Consider the following 18,057-nt stretch of genomic DNA (forward strand, 5'->3'; position numbering starts at 1 on the left):
CGACTCTTTCAACATCATTATCGGGAGTTGGTCTAAATGAAAGACGAGCTCATACATTAATTCAGACTCAAACTCTGAATGCCTTCATTTTAAAATTCTTTTACATACAGAGCGCAATGCTAACATCTTATATCATTATTATCAGGCTATTATATATCTCCCTATGGAACATACTCGTCTAACTGTTCACAAATCGATGGAGAGTTAACAATAAAATAATAAAATCACATCACATCGTGAAATAAATGAATGGTAAACCTTACTACGTATAAATGCAAGCCGTAATTTTTAATACAGTATGTTAAACCTTGATCTGGTAGTTTACAGGAGCTGTTTCCACGAACGCCCGTGAAACCATTCCAAACGTCATATGGTGACGGAAGCGAATCAAATATAAAGTTAAAAGCTGGATAAAAAATCACTATATTGTTCTAAGAGAAATGGCATGCAGTGACTATTCACAAGGTGCATAAAATTAAAGCCAGCAATAAAACAATAAAATTATGACACTCGCCAAAAAGTAAATAAATGAGTAAAATCCGCTCCAATTCAATGCAAGCAGTGATTCTTATAAACAGTATGTAAAAAATCGGGTAGTATACGGGGGGACATATGTCAAACCGATTCAATTGTCATGTGATAATGAAAATAATACACCAAACTGTAGTTAAAATTCGCTGCATTTCTAATATATAATGGTGCTTAAGTCGAGCGGCATGCTGTGGCTGTCCACAGGTCTGCATCCAATGGAAACTGTGTCACGTTGAATACAAAGTGTACACTTAGCAAAAAAATAATGAAATCGCTAACTATTGAAACTAGTATATAATGGTGCTAAAGTCAAGCGGCATGCAGTGACTGTCCAAGCACATGCATTCAATAAAAACTGTGTCATGTTAAATACAAAGTATACACTTTAGCAAACAATTAAAAATGAAATCGCTAACTATTAAAACTAAAATGAGCATAAGCCAATCGGATATCAGCTTATAATATTTTACCTTTGTTGAACTAGCACCCGGGCACATACCGCTCTGACAAACGCTGCAAAAACCAGTCTATACCTGTATTGAACCTTTATCTATCCCGCTTCTCTATTAAAATCTCGCGAGAGTAGACGCATGTGTGGACAAATTGGCTCACAGACATTGTGAGTAATGAGAAACATAACTTCAACCCCTCGTAACAACTCTTGTGTGTCTAAAACGAATTACCAATTGTAAGTACAGTGAAAACATCATATTGTGGAAACGTTATATCGACGACGTGTTCCTTGTATGGAAAGGCAGTGAGGAGTCTCTGTTGGAATTCAAAAACTGGATAAATAGGTTGGATAGTAATCTTAAATTTAAGATGGATTTCAACAGGGAGAAAATCGCGTTTCTAGATATTTTAATTACGAACACTCCTACAGGGTTCATGACGGACATATACCGCAAGCCCACGGACATGAATAAACTCCTCGCATATGACAGTTGTCACAATAAATCTTTAATACGCAACTTGCCTTACAGTCAATTCCTCCGCCTAAAAAGATTGTGCACTGACGATAAGACATTCAAGATTAGGTCATCTGAAATGAAGAATAGGTTTAGGGAAAGGGGTTATCCGCAAACTTGTGTGGAAAGTTGCTTGAATAGGGCTAAAGCACAGGAACGCTCTGCTTTGTTGCAACCAAAAAAGAAGATCACTAAGAATGAGAAGATTATTTGTCCCCTTACCTTCACAGGACTCTCACATGACATCATTAGAATCATCAAAAAGCATTGGTACATTGTACAGTCTCTCCCACAATTTAAAGGAAAAGAAGTCATGGTTGCAAATAAACGTGATAAAAACATAAAGGAATATATCTCACCTTCAGTCTTACCATCCATTAAACATATTAGCAATGATCAGACAGGACATGGTCCTTGTGGGAATTGTAGCGTATGTCCAGTTAATCTCAAAACACGATCTGTACTCATCCCTAATACTGGTAGAATCTTCAAGCTCAGTAGTCGCACTAATTGCAAAAGTGTAGGCGTGATTTACATAGCTAAGTGTCCATGTGAAAAAATATATGTAGGAAAAACTGTAAGACAGTTCAGTAGAAGAATTATAGAGCACAAGAGCGCTATTAATAGAAAATGCGAGGGAAAACCATTGGTTACACATGCAATAGAGATGGGCCACAGTTTCACAGACTTCAGATTCTGTGTCATCAAACAGCCGCTAAGGAATTGGAGGGGGGGTGACTTTGACAATTTGTTACTAAGATTGGAACAACAATTCATTTTTGATTTCAAGACCCTTTCCCCCATGGGTCTCAATGGTGAAACAGATCTCAGTGTATATCTGTAGACCCCCATCTTACATTAATCATATCCCCTCCTGTAGTCAATATATGGCATATATTTTATATAATTTTTTAATTTTGGAAAATGGTGTTCCCATACTTATATTCATGTTTACATGCTTAATATTGAATCTTGGTAGTTCTCATGCATTTTTTGTCGTGCTTTTACTTTTTTGTTCCCTTTCCCCTCCCCTCTCCCATACCCCGCCCCCTTTCTTCCCTTCCTTTCACCCCCTTCCCCCTCCCCCCCCCTTTTTTTCCCCCCTCCCCCCTCACCCTTTTTCTCCTTTTTCCTTCTCCCCTCCCTTCCGCCTTCCCTTTCCCCCCTTTTCCCTTTTTTTCCCCCTTGTCTGTTTCTTACCCCCTTCCTCCCCCCCTTCCCATTTTTTATGTTTTTATTTATTTTGGTTTATTTAATCTACACTTCTTGCTTGTTTCCTTCTTAATGATGCAGTCTTTAAGAGTGTTTGTGATTATACATGTTTACATTATCATTTGACCGTATATCTGCTATCTAGCAGTTGTATAATTGAAGGAATATGAGTCAACCGCAGATATCTGTTTATTTATATATTTTTTTTCCAATATATTTTTATATGCTGTACTTTTGCATCACTTTATAGATTCGATCAGTATCTATTGATCAATTCGTTTTAGACACACAAGAGTTGTTACGAGGGGTTGAAGTTATGTTTCTCATTACTCACAATGTCTGTGAGCCAATTTGTCCACACATGCGTCTACTCTCGCGAGATTTTAATAGAGAAGCGGGATAGATAAAGGTTCAATACAGGTATAGACTGGTTTTTGCAGCGTTTGTCAGAGCGGTATGTGACCGGGTGCTAGTTCAACAAAGGTAAAATATTATAAGCTGATATCCGATTGGCTTATGCTCATTTTAGTTTTAATAGTTAGCGATTTCATTTTTAATTGTTTGCTAAAGTGTATACTTTGTATTTAACATGACACAGTTTTTATTGAATGCATGTGCTTGGACAGTCACTGCATGCCGCTTGACTTTAGCACCATTATATACTAGTTTCAATAGTTAGCGATTTCATTATTTTTTTGCTAAGTGTACACTTTGTATTCAACGTGACACAGTTTCCATTGGATGCAGACCTGTGGACAGCCACAGCATGCCGCTCGACTTAAGCACCATTATATATTAGAAATGCAGCGAATTTTAACTACAGTTTGGTGTATTATTTTCATTATCACATGACAATTGAATCGGTTTGACATATGTCCCCCCGTATACTACCCGATTTTTTACATACTGTTCATAAGAATCACTGCTTGCATTGAATTGGAGCGGATTTTACTCATTTATTTACTTTTTGGCGAGTGTCATAATTTTATTGTTTTATTGCTGGCTTTAATTTTATGCACCTTGTGAATAGTCACTGCATGCCATTTCTCTTAGAACAATATAGTGATTTTTTATCCAGCTTTTAACTTTATATTTGATTCGCTTCCGTCACCATATGACGTTTGGAATGGTTTCACGGGCGTTCATGGAAACAGCTCCTGTAAACTACCAGATCAAGGTTTAACATACTGTATTAAAAATTACGGCTTGCATTTATACGTAGTAAGGTTTACCATTCATTTATTTCACGATGTGATGTGATTTTATTATTTTATTGTTAACTCTCCATCGATTTGTGAACAGTTAGACGAGTATGTTCCATAGGGAGATATATAATAGCCTGATAATAATGATATAAGATGTTAGCATTGCGCTCTGTATGTAAAAGAATTTTAAAATGAAGGCATTCAGAGTTTGAGTCTGAATTAATGTATGAGCTCGTCTTTCATTTAGACCAACTCCCGATAATGATGTTGAAAGAGTCGAGTTCACTAAGTTAACTAAGAATTTTTGTTCCATAAGAATTGCATCAACACTGCTCACACAAGTGACTTATGAATCACAAGTGACAAGTCAGGATTCGGTGTGTTTACTCATGTTCCTTCATCCTTGAAAATCAGCAAAAGTGTATAGAGCCAAGTTTCTGGTTCAACAAGGTACAAGACTAAGTTTTACTATTTTTAATACAATAATTTTATTAATAAATATATACATTGATCTCCTCAACAATACATTCCATTTCATATTTTTTTGTTTTTTTGTTTTCTTTTTCCTTTTACTACAAATTTTGCATGTATTAGCCATATGCTGTTTGATGAAGTGCATTATGCATTGTGATGATAGTCATAGACCATGTCTGTTGCAAGATTTGTTTCCACTCTTCTCCGCAGTTTTTCAATTGATTTTTCAGATATTGGTATCTGTACTTTCAAACACGTAATTTTTCATGCAACATCGTTATTTTATGCACACAAAACATGTATTGTCCCCCTTTTTTAAGCGTTTGTGTATTTGTATTATTTAATATTTTTTTTAAAAAAAATTTTAAATATGTTTCATATCATATTTATATGTTGATACAAATATTTATGTTTGTGTGTATTTTTAATTGTTTATATTTATGTGCCACAGCCCCTGAGGCAGCTCGGCAGAGCGAAACTCGGCCAGAGTTGGGCAAGTTTCAATAAAGTCCATTTTAACCGATCCATCCTTTCATTCTTCTGTAGACCAACTTACTGCCAGTCTCGGAGCCGCAGTCTGTATGGCAACACTAAAGATTTTGTTTAGCTAATCAATTTTCTTAGCAAGATTCTAGATCAAGTTGAGCGTCTCATTCCTTTTGAGGCGCAAGAAGGCCACACCCAAATTCTGCTCACTCTAAACAATCTTCATGAAGCTTAGAGGGTTCACTCTTTGACCGCTGATGGACCTGCTGGTGACTTCTTGCAATGCGAAGATTCCTCGATTCTTCAATCGCAGGAGAGATCCAAAGACATTGGGCATCGATGTTCTCGTGCAGGAGTGGCTGGAAGGTAAGCTGCTGTATACTTTTCCCCCTTGACCCATATTGGGCAGAATGGTTTGGAGGGTCATGAGTTACAGGGGGATGGTGCTTCTGGTGGCACCAGATTAGCCCAGGAGACCGTGGTATGCAGATCTTCGAAGGCTTCTGGTGGACTCTCCTCTCCAGTTTCTGGAACACAGGAATCTGCTATGGCAGGGGCCTTTTTTCACGAAGATCCGAATCAATTTTGTCTTATGGTATGGCCCTTGAGAGGGCTCAGATGCTGAAACATGGATATTCTGCTGCAACAATTGCCACCTTGCTAAGAGCGAGAAAGTTATCTACTACCTTAGCCTATGTGCGGATTTGGCGAGTGTTTGAGGCTTGGTGTGAAGATTGAGGAGTTCTTTCTCGTTCATTTAAGATCCCACTCATTGTGGAATTTCTGCAAGATGTATTGAGTAAAGGGTTGACCCTTAATTCCTTGAAGGTTCAGGTTGCGGCTCTTGCCTGTTTCCGAGGCTCTTGTCGGCTCATCCAGATGTGGCCCGTTTCTTGAGAGGAGTGAAGCATCTTCGTCCTCCCTTGCGGTTACCGGTGCCCTTGTGGAGTCTTAATCTAGTTTTGGATTTTTTAGCGGGCCCTTCCTTTCCCCGAGGTTGCTGTCCTTGAAAATGGTGTTTCTTTGGCAATTTGTTCTGCGCATTGAGTATCCGAACTACAGGCCTTGTCTTGCCGGGAGCCATTTCTATGGGTGATTCCAGGGGCGATACAGTTGCGTAATGTTCCTTCCTTTTTGCCAAAAGTGGTCTTGAATTTGCACTTGAATCAGTACATTTCCCTGCCATTTCTGGACAGTGAAAGAGATGCGGAGAATATATCCTGCTACGGCCCTTGGATGTCAAAAGGCAGATCTTGAGGTATTTAGAGATTTCTGATCCTCTCAGAAAGACAGACCAGCTGTTTATTCTCCATGGTGGGAGTAAACAAAGTGAGCCGGTGTTGCGGGCTACAATAGCCCACTGGATTAAGGAGGTAGTCACGGCCGCGTATGTGGATGCTGAGCAACCGTTACCTAGTCAGGTTAGGGCTCATTCCACTAAGGCTCAGGCAGTGTCATGGGTGGAAGTTAGATTGTTGTCTTCCGTCAACATTTGCCAAGCTGCGACGTGGTCCTTCTTACACACCTTTTCCAGGCATTATCGCTTGGATGTGCAGGTCCAGGAGGACGCAGCCTTTGTGCGTGTGGTTTTGACTGGACCATGGGCAGCCTCTTGTCCTATTCAGGAGTAGCTTTGGTATATCTTACTCGTTTTGGATTCATCTGTCTGTATGCTAAAAAGGAGAAATTATTACTTACCTGATAATTTCCTTTTCCTTAGTACAGACAGGTGAAATTCAACTTCCCACTCTTGGCTGCCTAATGTTGTGCTATGGTCCTCCTGTGTGGCTGTGTGTTCCAGGGAGTATTGGTAAGTGTCAATCCAGTCCTTAGACTAGAATTATTACACTCCTTATCTGAGCTCAGTGGTTTTATGTTTTTGCTGAGTGCTGGAATGGTTATCTGTTAATAATCACATTTTTGCTAGTTTGTCCACAGTTGGCTTTTTCAGAGAATACTGGTGGGCTGATGTCATTGCAGGGGTATATATACTGTGATGTCAGCTTTGCTCTATCTCCATCTACTGGTAGAAGTGCAATACCCATTGGTTTCAAGTTTTCATGTTTTTCAAGGAATAGAACCCAGGGAAGTGCAAGGTACGAACAATTGAACACCCACACACATCGCCGTAATCAATATATGTGTAGTTTTTATTTTTATTTCTTCGTTCATCGCTAAAGGATAAAGTTACAATTATAAAGCTAGTCTTGTATTCAAAACTGATACAGAGAGATTTGGACATGATTTATCACATTTACCAATTAATATTGTTTACAAACTATGTTACTGAACCATTATGGCACCTGTGTAAACTGATATATTTTAGCATCATTATTTTTATGTGCCTTACTGTAAACCGTTGTGACGGTATAGAAAAGATTTAAAATAAATAAATCAGAGGTAATGGGAAACCAATCTTCGTTCTTGCTCATGGCTTAGCTATTGAGTGGGCGAGATTAGCTGAGAAGGGATACAAACCATCAGTTATTAGAACAAGGTTAAGTTTTAAAGAAAATTCAACAAAAAGAATTTATGTGAGGATATGGCAAATTTTTGCAATATATTGTAGACAGATTAACTGTTCGCCATGGTGTTACAAATAAGAGATATTCTGACATTCTTACAGAAGAGTCTCAACAAGGTCTTGGCCTTGAATTCTTTAAAGGTGCAGGTTGTAGCGATTCTTTGAATTAAGGGGAAAGCTTAATGGGACATCTTTATTGTCTCACAAGCAGGTGTCATGCTTTTCAATAGAGAGTTAAATGCCTTATTCCTACATTGTAATCTATAATACTGTTATGGAATTTGAATTTGGTAGTAAGTGTGCCCTTATGAGCCATTAGAATATGCAACTCAGAAGGACTTAACATTGAAAAATGCATTTTTATTGTCAATTACCTCAGCAAGATGCATTTTGGAGTTGTAGTCTTTCTCTTGTAAGGCTACGTTTTAAAGCTTACTAGTTCTGTAATGGTGAGATCTATTATATAAGGTAGCTTCACCTATCCATTTAAATCAGTGCATAATAATATTTTATTTATTTAACATGTTTTATATTCCGCAATCTCCATAATGTTGCGAGTCCCATCCGCCCTCAGCCCACGTCCGGGCCTGCTCACCTCTCCAAGACTCCCACGGGTCCCGGGTCATCCTCCCCTGCTTCAGCAGCAAGCTCAGCCAGGCCTTGGCGTCCTGCAGCAGCGGTTTCCAGGCCTCACGATGGGGCTCGGCGTCCTCTGTGGCATCAGCCCCGCCCCTAGGCACGCACGCGCAGACTGCCCAGCTCCACGGGCAGTGAATGCTGCTTAAAAGGAAGTGCCTGCCTGCACTTCCTTGCCTTGGCAATCAGGTCAATCACGCTGTGATTTCTAGTTTGCCTCTCGTTTCCAGTATCTGTTCCAGTCTTGTTCCAGTCTCCTTCCAGTCTCGTTCCAGTCTCCTGTTCCAGCGTCCTCCTGTTCCTTTGTCTCCCCAGGTAGTACTTCTCGGATTGTCTTCTCGGTACTGACCTCTGCCTGTTCTTGACTACATTGATCGCTGCCTGGATTTGACCTTTGCCTAGTTCCTCAACCATGTCTGAACGCGGCCTGGAACTGACCTCTGCCTGACCACGTCTGACTGCCACCTGGAACCTGACCCCTGCTTTGGCTTACTATCCACGGACTGACCACTGGTATTGACCCCTGCTTTGGCTGACTACGCTACCTTGACTCTGGCCCTGATCCTTGCCATACATTCAGAGACTTTATTCTGGCCTTCTCTGGCACCCCGGACTTCCAGCCTGAGCATCGACCGCACACCCTTGATCGTGGTGGACACACCTCTTAACTTTCTCTCAAGGAGATCCTGCGAGGCCCACCTAAGACCAGGCGGCCCAGGTAACCAAGGGCTCAACCTGAGGGAACCCCAGGTTGCTATTGGTGAAGCTCCAGCTAGCCTCTGTCTCCTCTTGTGCTCTGTCTCCTAGTGGCAGGCACTCTCTGTGTCCAACAAGGGAGCCTACCAATCCTGCACTAGGCCAAGGATCCACCTCCCGGCGCAACACATAACAAGATAGATGCTAAGTACAGTAACAAAAACATTAAAACAATGCATCTTTTGATGAGGATTGCAGGGGCCTACAGTCTTTAAAGTTCTTAGATGTCAGGGAATGTGAAAGAGAATATTTAAAGATGACAAATGAAATTCTTAATTCTGATAGACTGCGATAAGTGGCGTATATAAGGGGGAGATCACCTCAAAGGCAACCATTTCAAGATGTATTAAGAAAGCCATAATGTCTGCATATTTACTGCAGGGGCTGCAATTGCTGGACCCATTCGACAAGAGCATAGTCTTCATTGTGAGCGGAAATGGATAAAGCGGCAACTAGCACAACTCTAGGTCCATTTGCCAAGCATTATAAGTTTAATGTTCTGGTGCGATAAGATGCTAATTTTGGGACAGCTTTCTTAATAGTGAGTTTGCAGTCCACACAGCAACCAACGAGAGCCCTGACCTTTACGGTTTGGGGAACAAATAAACATGGGGGTAACCTGTAGATGTGGCTTTTACTACCTGTAATCAATAAGCCTGATACTTTTGATGCGGCTCCATCATTGTTCTCTGCTTCCACGGGAGGGGTTAGGGAAAATTGGATTTAGACGGCATCCGAGGTCCCTGACTTTTACAGTCTGGGAAAATGATAAGCATGAGGGTAACCTGCACAGTGCAGCAGATACTGGCATAAGCTTGCTGGGAAGACTGGGTGGATAATTTGGTCCTTTTCTGGCATCATTTCTGTGTTTCTATGTATTGGGGCTTTGATACATCCCATAGGTTCTTGACTGGTAAAGCAGAAGGGCAAGGAAGGAGAAAATAAGACTTACCTGATAATTTCCTTTACTTCTGCCACACAAGTCAAATAGCCCACCCCGGGATGTGCAAATTGGGCTACCTCTGAGAGTGAGAGCTGATTGACTAAATGTTATAAATTGTAAAAAAGAATAGAAAAAGATTAATAAAATGGGGAAATGATATAATTAGATTTCTCATTCTTCCAAGGATTTTTAAGACTAGATTTCTTAGTTAAAGTGCTTCTCATAGGGGCAGATTTTCAAAGGGGTAAGATACGCGCGTACCCCCCGAAAACCTGCCCCAAGTTCCCCCTGCGTGCGCCGAGCCTATGTTGACTAGGCTCGGCGGCGCGCACAAGCCCCGGGACTCGCGTAAGTCCCGGGGCATTCCTGCGGGGGCGTGTCGTGGCGGGGCTGCGGGCATGGTTCCGGCCTGGGGGCGTTTCGGGGGCGTGGCCGAGGCCTCCGAAACTGCTCCTGGGCCAGGGAATCGTGCGCCGGCGGCCACCCGGCGCACGCAAGTTACATCTGTCTCAAAGAAAATGTAGATATTATATTTTTGTGGGGTTTTTTTAGATTAGGTCAGAATTTTAGATTTATTACATTTTTGTGTTTGCTAGTTGCTATAATTTAAATTTAGCTTTGACAGTGGTGCACTGGCTGTATCTGATTCCATGCATGACATACATACAGGTTATGTCATTAAAAAAAAGAAAACCTCTGCCTTCAATTGCTGGATAAGGGGACTAAATCCACAGGTTCTTGACTGGTGTAGCAGAAGTAAAGTAAAGGAAATTATCAGATAAGTCTTAATTTCTCCTTTCATCATCTTACCTCTAGTCCTATTTACAAAATTGCAATAATGTCATCCTCAGGGAGAGCCAGAGTTTAATAGATAGACAGCATGAGTAAACTAAAATGGCTAAAGATCTGTACAGACCAATATTTTTAAAGTAGCAAGCCACCTAGTGTGTGATAAATCTATTTTTCAATTAGTCTGTATATCTAGTGGAAGTACACTTATTAATAAACTGATCAGACATCAACAGATAACATATATAATATATAAATATTTTTGTTTAAAGAGCATGGTATCAGAGGAAGAAATGTTTAAACGATTATATAAGGACCATCCTGAAGCTGCACCGCTGTGTATGACATCATTAAAAAAGGTATTATGGCAGTCTTGTCTCTAAAAACATAGGGGTAAGTTTTCAAAGACGCACCAGTTTTATAACATGCGCGCATCGCTGCGTGCATGTTATAAAATCCAATACCCGCGTGCACATGCGCGCGGGTGTCTACTTGCGTGCACGGGGGGGTGGGGGGGGGTGGAATTTTTTTTAACACACATGCGTGATGCGATCGGGCCTTTGCCCAGTTCCCTCCCAGTCTACTCCAATAAAGGAGCGGACTGGGAGGGAACTTCCCTATTCCCCTAACTAACCTTCCTCTCTTTTCCTCCTCTCCACCCTGACCTCTAAACCCACCCTAACTCAGCTAATTTTTTTTGTTTTAGAACTTACTTCATCTGATGAGCTGAAGTAAGTTCCGCATGGCTGCCAGCGCACCCTTCACCAGGACAGCGCCTAATGGCGCTGTCCTGGCTGGCCCCTGCCCTGCCCCTGCCCAGTCCTTTCAGACACCCGGCACTTCCGCGTTTACTGGGAGATACGCGCGTGGCCAGGCCACTCTGAAAATGCGCTCAGTGCATGCGCAGCCCAGCCATGCGTGTATCTCCCGGGATTTCCGTGTGCCGGGTTTTGAAAATGAATACGATACTAAATAGCACTTGAAAATGTACTTTTGGTGAAACTAATTTTATTTTTTATTCTAGGTTCCTTCTTCTGTGTCAAAATCTCCTGGTAATGTACTAAAACTTGCAACTATTAAAAAGATGCGAGAGGCTGGTTGGACCGCAGTGTCCAACATGGATAGAAAGAAGAAAATGAAAGCAGTAGAAAAATTATTTTCTTAAGCTGAGTAATTGCTTAATTAGTTCATTGATTTTCAATCGAATGGTATCATATCTTGAACCAATTTTCTTTTATACAGTATTTTACAAATTTGAGGGGCCGCAGTGGGTATTGACTTAATGTGAATTAAATTTTATGATAGTGCAGTTGTAGTTGAATATTATTCTTTAATTGGTTTTCATTATTTATATTCTAACTTTAAAAAAACTTTAGCCAAAACATGGCAGTTCAGAGGAGAATGTGAAACTTCCAACATTCTGTTTAATGTCTAGCAGCATTATTTTAAACATTTGATTTTGCTAATGAATTTAGCTGATTGTATTTTTCTTATATGTATGTACTCCATGGATCAGATTAGTTCAAAATAAAAAATTGTTTTAAAATGTGTTCTATTACATTTTTAGGAATGCAATTTGAAAGGTGTCTTCTGTAAAGCATTTTTCTATTTACATATTTTTATATAATATTTTTTAATAAATTTCAGTTGGGATACATTATTGACAATCATAAAATTGTAATTTAGGCGATAGACAAATATTTATTTCTAAATGTATTGAATGTCTCTCCCAGTAGGCTACAAAGTAATTTATGAAGAAAACATAAATAAAATCAACCCCAGAACACATAAATTACAGAATCACAAAATACAAAAAATTGAAATCTATCAACTAAGCCTTACACATTTTCCGATAGGTTGACAGATCATCTGTGGATTTAATGACCAACAATAGTGTATTCCAGAGATGTGGTCCAATGTATGAAAAGGCTCTTTGTTTTAACAAAGATTGATATGGACTTACAGCACTACACAGATACTGAGATGCTAACTTATGCAGAATCTGAAAAATCAAACATAGTAGCTTAAAGTCTATTTGATATGTCACCAACAGGGACATTAATACTGGTTGAATATGTTCCCATAGCTTTGTATTTGTGTGGGACGAGCGGTTATCCCCTAGCACAAACCTGGACTGATTCTAGCTTTTCTTAAAACACTTTATCTTTATTTGCCACTTTAACGCATACACATTAGTAGACTACCTTTACCTTCAGAACAGTGTACTCCAATTACTCACAGTTCAGTACCGCTTCCCTCAGTATTCATACAGCTTCATTACAGCTCATTGTGTGGACAACAATATTCTATAGGAGCTGCCCTCCTGGAGACCTGGGCCTGGTCTGAATAATCCATCTGGGTCCCAGCTCTTATTTCTTTCCTGCTGGGCCCCACCCATAGAGTTCTCTCTCACAAGGGGAATTAAAAGGGACCAGGCCTGGTCCCGCACCTGTTTAAAGGGGAAAATAGGGGCACTGCCTCACATACCACCCCCCCTCTCAGCTTGGACCCGTCGGTCTGAGCATCTTCACGCCCCCTGGATCCCATCCAGGGCAGAGTTTCATTTCCCCAGCCCCTCTTATCTGGCCACCCACCAGTTAGCCATGGGGTTAGGGTTCTAGAGTTATGCTCACTCCCACCTCCCAGGATAACCCTAAACTGCCCTACCACCACCTAGTGTACCACCTGCTCCCCCCGTCCTTTAACCAAGTTTCTTGCTGGCTCCGGGTTCAAATTCCAACCCAGCAGTACTTCCTGGACTTTATGTGGTCCTTCCATTGGTGATTCCTCTGGTATCCCCTCAGCGCTTTCTGGCCACTCATCCACGCTTGGTCGCTGGCTCTTCTGCAGCCTCACTTGCTGGGGTCTCCACATCACTACCTTCTGGGCTCTCCATGGTTCCTTCCTCTGGATTCTCCTCCAAAACCTCACTCGCTGCGCTGCCTTCTTGGCACTTTATCTCCTCTTTCGTTGGATTTTTCATGCCCTTTCTCTCTGGGCTTCTCAAGGGAGCTGTTTCTGGAGTCCCGGTAGTGTTTGGGCACCCTACAGTGTCTTCATCAAGCTCTTCTGTAGCGCTGACTTCAATCTTCTCAATACTACCGCCCCCCCCCGGGCAGTCTGTATCGCCCTCCCCGGGGCTTTGTGTGACCCCTCTCAGGGTTCTTCACCGCATATTCTCTGGGTTTCTCATGAGAGCTGTTTGTATTTATTTATTTATTTATTTCGAGGCTTTTTTATACCGAAGTATAGCGGGATGCCTTCACTCCGGTTTACAGGATAAACAACTTATACATAGTGGTGACCAATTGGTAACTTATACAAATATGAATATATTTGTATAAGTAGACTCCTGGTAGTAGACTCCTGGTAGTAGACTCCTGGTAGTCTACTACCTGGTAGTAGACTCTACTACCTGGTAGTAGAGTCTACTACCAGGTAGTAGACTCTACTACCTGGTAGTAGTCTACTACCTGGTAGTAGAGTCTACTACCAGGAGTCTACTACCTGGTAGTAGACTCCTGGTAGTAGACTCCTGGTAGTGTTTGGGCACCCTACAGGGACTTCCTCAGAACCACCTGAGGTGCCAATCTCAGACTGTTGCCATGTCTCAGTCACCTCACCGGACACCTCTGCCAGCCATTCATCCAGTTCCTCCATGAGTTGTTGGTACTCCTTGGATTTCACTCTCTTGTCTGTCCTAGACTCTTGAGAGTGGGTTTCCTCACTCCATTACCCTGGATGGCCTTTCCGGCTGCCAAACATTGAGCCTCAGGTCCTCCCTCTGACTTGGCTTTTGGGACTAGGGAACTCCTACTACACAGAAATACATGCTTTTCTTTCCTTCCAGCCCTTTGGCTACTTTTGCTTCATCTGTTGTTGCAGTACCCTGACTCCACTCCAGGTTTTCCTGTGGCTGCACTCCTCAAACTGCAGAGTAGCTTGCTTGCTGGAAGAAGGTCCTGCCCTGCTCCCATTCACCGCACTTTACAGCCCACTCTGGTAGCTCTTCCAGGGCTACAGCCTGCTCAGCACAGCCTTGCTGCACTAGTGATTCACTCCCTTTTCTTTTCGAAGGAAAAAAAAGGTAAAAACAAACAAACCAAAAAACCTGTATGTCCAGCATTAACTTGCTACTATTAAATCCCTATCTATCTCCAGCAGAGCTTCTCTCTTTAGCTGGTTTAAACCTACCACTTCCTAGTTGTCCCTGCAATCAGTCTCATTCTCAGTTTCTTCTCTGTCTGAAACTTTTTTTTCTTCAGTGCAGCTTCTGAGCTACACCCTTTCACAAGCCACCATGCTTTGTGCAATCCTGTGCTCTGTATTTTGTTTTAGAGCCTTGGGCCCCCTGTGTTCTGTTCTTCATTTTAGAACCACAGGTCCTCTTCACAACTTTCTGAATTCCAAAAGGACACTTTCCTCTCTCTTCTGCAAGCTGCTTGGCCTTCAAACTGCTTTGGCAGGTCACACATACACCGTCTTTCTTTAGGGCTGGGTTTTTCTCTGTAGTAGGTATCCCATGCATGACAACATATGTGAGACTGAGCCATGAACTCCTAGCACAAATTTGGACTGACTCCAGCCTTTCTTAAAACACTTTATCTTTATTTGCCACTTTAATACATACACATTAGTAGACTGCCTTTACCTTTAGAACACTGTCCTCCAGTTACTCACAGTTCAGTAACACTTCCCTTAGAACTCATACAGCTTCATTACAGCTCATTGTTTGGACAGCAATATTCTACAGGAGCTGCCTTCCTCCTGGAGACCTGGTCCTGGTCTGATTAACCAATCTGGGTCCCAGCTCTTATACTTCCCTTGCTGGACCCCCACCCACAGAGTTCTCATTCACAAGGGGAATCAAAAGGGACCAGGCAGGGTGCCTAGTCCCTCACTGGTTTAAGGGGGAAAATAGGGACACTGCCTCACAATTTGTAATAAAACAAGCTGCTGTATTTTGAGTAAGTTGAAATTTGTATAGTTGAATATTTGGGAATCCCACCAATAAAGCATTGCAATAGTGAATGCATGTAGAAATTAATGCTTGCATGATCATTCATAAGTTCATGAGGAGGAAGACTCAGAACCAATGTCGGGAAGTATTTCTTCACGGAGAGGGTGGTGGATGCCTGGAACGCCCTTCCGGAGGAAGTGGTGAAGACCAAAACTGTGAAGGACTTCAAAGGGGCGTGGGATAAACACTGTGGATCCATAAAGTCTAGAGGATGTGAATGAAGAGAGGGTGGCTTGCGGGAAAGACAGCTAATAGCTGGAGAGATAATACCCTTATTCAATAGACATACACACGGTTAATGCAACTACGACAGTGCTCTATGCTTCAACAGCAAGAGGAAATGTGGATAAAAGGATTTGCATTCACAAAAAAGCAGGGAGTAGCTTGCTTGTTACAGCGGTTACTACCCCAAACCAAACAAGCCTAATACTTCACTTTCATTGAAGCAGAGAGCTACTCTGGATGGCATGGGGGAATGAAGAAAGGTGAATTTATATTCAGATAACAACCAACAAGGACTAAATTCTCCTCCCCATTCCCTCTGCCATTGCAAAACCAATAGCAGAAATCATAAACTGCTCCATCACCTCCGGGAAAGTCCCCGACCCACTTAAACTCGCCGTCGTGAAACCACTACTAAAGAAACCTACCCTGGATCACAATGACCCTGCAAATTACAGGCCTATTTCCAATCTGCCCTTCATATCCAAAATCATGGAAAAAGTGGTAAACTCCCAACTCGCCGATTTCCTTGAAGATAACAATATTCTACACCCCACCCAATACGGTTTTCGTAAAGACCGTAGCACCGAAAAACTCCTACTCGCAATAACGGACACCATCCTTAAAGGCATGGACCACGGCCAATCATATATACTTGCCCTTCTCGATATCTCAGCCGCCTTTGATACCGTGAATCATCAAATCCTAATATCACGCTTAGCGGAGATAGGCATCTCAAACACAGCCCTATCCTGGTTTTCCTCATACCTTGACCACCGCAAATACCTAGTCAAGCTTGATACTTTCGAATCCGCACACATTCCCCTCACACAAGGGGTACCACAAGGCTCTTCTCTATCCTCCACCCTCTTCAATATATACTTACTCCCTCTCTGCCACCTCCTCTCTAAACTAGGACTAAAATTCTTCTTGTACGCTGATGACGTACAAATACTTATTCCAATTCAAAAATCCATCAACGAAACCCTTCAATACTGGGAAACATGCCTGACATCCATCAATTCTCTCCTCTCCAATCTCCACCTAGCTCTTAACACCTCGAAAACTGAAATCCTCATCCTCACAAACCAATCACTCAATTCATCCCGCCAAATGACTCTCAACGCCTCACAAGCTCATATACTACCGCCCAGTGTCAGAGATTTAGGAGTCACCCTAGACAATCAACTCAGCTTCAAAACCCACATTAAATCACTTCTAAAAGGGGGCTTTTACAAATTACAAATTCTCAAAAAATTGAAGCCCCTTCTCCATGCCTGTGACTTCCGCACGGTTATGCAAACCACCATACTCACCAAACTCGACTACTGCAACTCCCTTCTCTTAGGCCTCCCCTCCTCTACCACTAAACCCCTTCAAATCCTACAAAATGCCATGGCAAGAATCTTAACAAACACCAGAAAAACTGACCACATCACTCCCATACTCCAAGATCTCCATTGGCTCCCCATCACCTTCCGCTCCCAATATAAAACACTTACCATCCTCCATAACACATTATACAATAACAATTCACCTTGGCTTGAAGACATGCCACAATTCCGTCAAGCCAACCGCCCCACCAGAAACTCCCTTGCTGGCACTCTCCAAACCCCCTCACTTAAAGTTGGGCACCTTACCGCTACCAGGGAGAGAGCCTTCTCCATTGCGGGCCCTACCCTCTGGAACTCCCTACCCGCCAAACTCCGCTTAGAACCATCCATGAGCCACTTCAAAAAAGGAATCAAGACATGGCTCTTTAAACAAGCCTACCCCAATTCCACCCAATCCTATCCAATGTCCTCCTGAACCACCTCAATCCCAACCTAGCCCACTACCTCTCTCCCATCCCCCCTCTCCCACCCCTCTCTATCTCTCCTCTCTCCTTTGCCTACTCCCCCACGCCACCATCAATTCCTCCCTGAAAACTATCACCGTCTGTACCCGGTTCCCACCACCCCCGTTTCGCCCCCCCTCCCTCCCTACCCCCCCCCCCCCTTAATCGTTCCTACGTGCACCTGCCCATGTCCTACTGTAAATAAGTTTCATATACTAAATATCCCAAGTGCACATGCCAACTAACCTTGTATATTGGTTCTTTTTGTAACGCTGCCTGTCTGACTCTCCTCTCCTCTACTTTGTATATCACCCAGTTAACCCCTCCCCTGTTTATTGTAATTTCCCTTCCTTTCCTTTCTGTTATTTGTAAACCGACATGATGTGTCCTACGAATGCCGGTATAAAAAAGTTTTAAATAAATAAATAAATAAATAAATTGCACAGGCTGGGTA

At 42.1% G+C, this 18,057-nt stretch overlaps 1 protein-coding gene across 4 annotated transcripts in view; it reads left to right on the forward strand.

Moving 5' to 3' along the window:
* The window catches only part of SYCP1 (synaptonemal complex protein 1), a 345,552-nt gene extending 333,478 nt beyond the window's left edge, over positions 1 to 12,074 (forward strand). For all 4 annotated transcript variants that reach the window (XM_029573719.1, XM_029573718.1, XM_029573720.1 and 1 more), the window contains 2 exons: positions 10,797 to 10,883; positions 11,549 to 12,074. In XM_029573719.1, the coding sequence (XP_029429579.1) occupies positions 10,797 to 10,883; positions 11,549 to 11,689 (228 nt within the window). In that variant the 3' untranslated portion in view covers positions 11,690 to 12,074. The remainder of the gene's footprint in view (positions 1 to 10,796; positions 10,884 to 11,548) is intronic.
* The last annotated feature ends 5,983 nt before the right edge of the window (positions 12,075 to 18,057 follow it).

The sequence above is a fragment of the Rhinatrema bivittatum genome, chromosome 12 (assembly GCF_901001135.1).
Source record: "Rhinatrema bivittatum chromosome 12, aRhiBiv1.1, whole genome shotgun sequence".
NCBI classification, from domain to species: Eukaryota; Metazoa; Chordata; class Amphibia; order Gymnophiona; family Rhinatrematidae; genus Rhinatrema; species Rhinatrema bivittatum.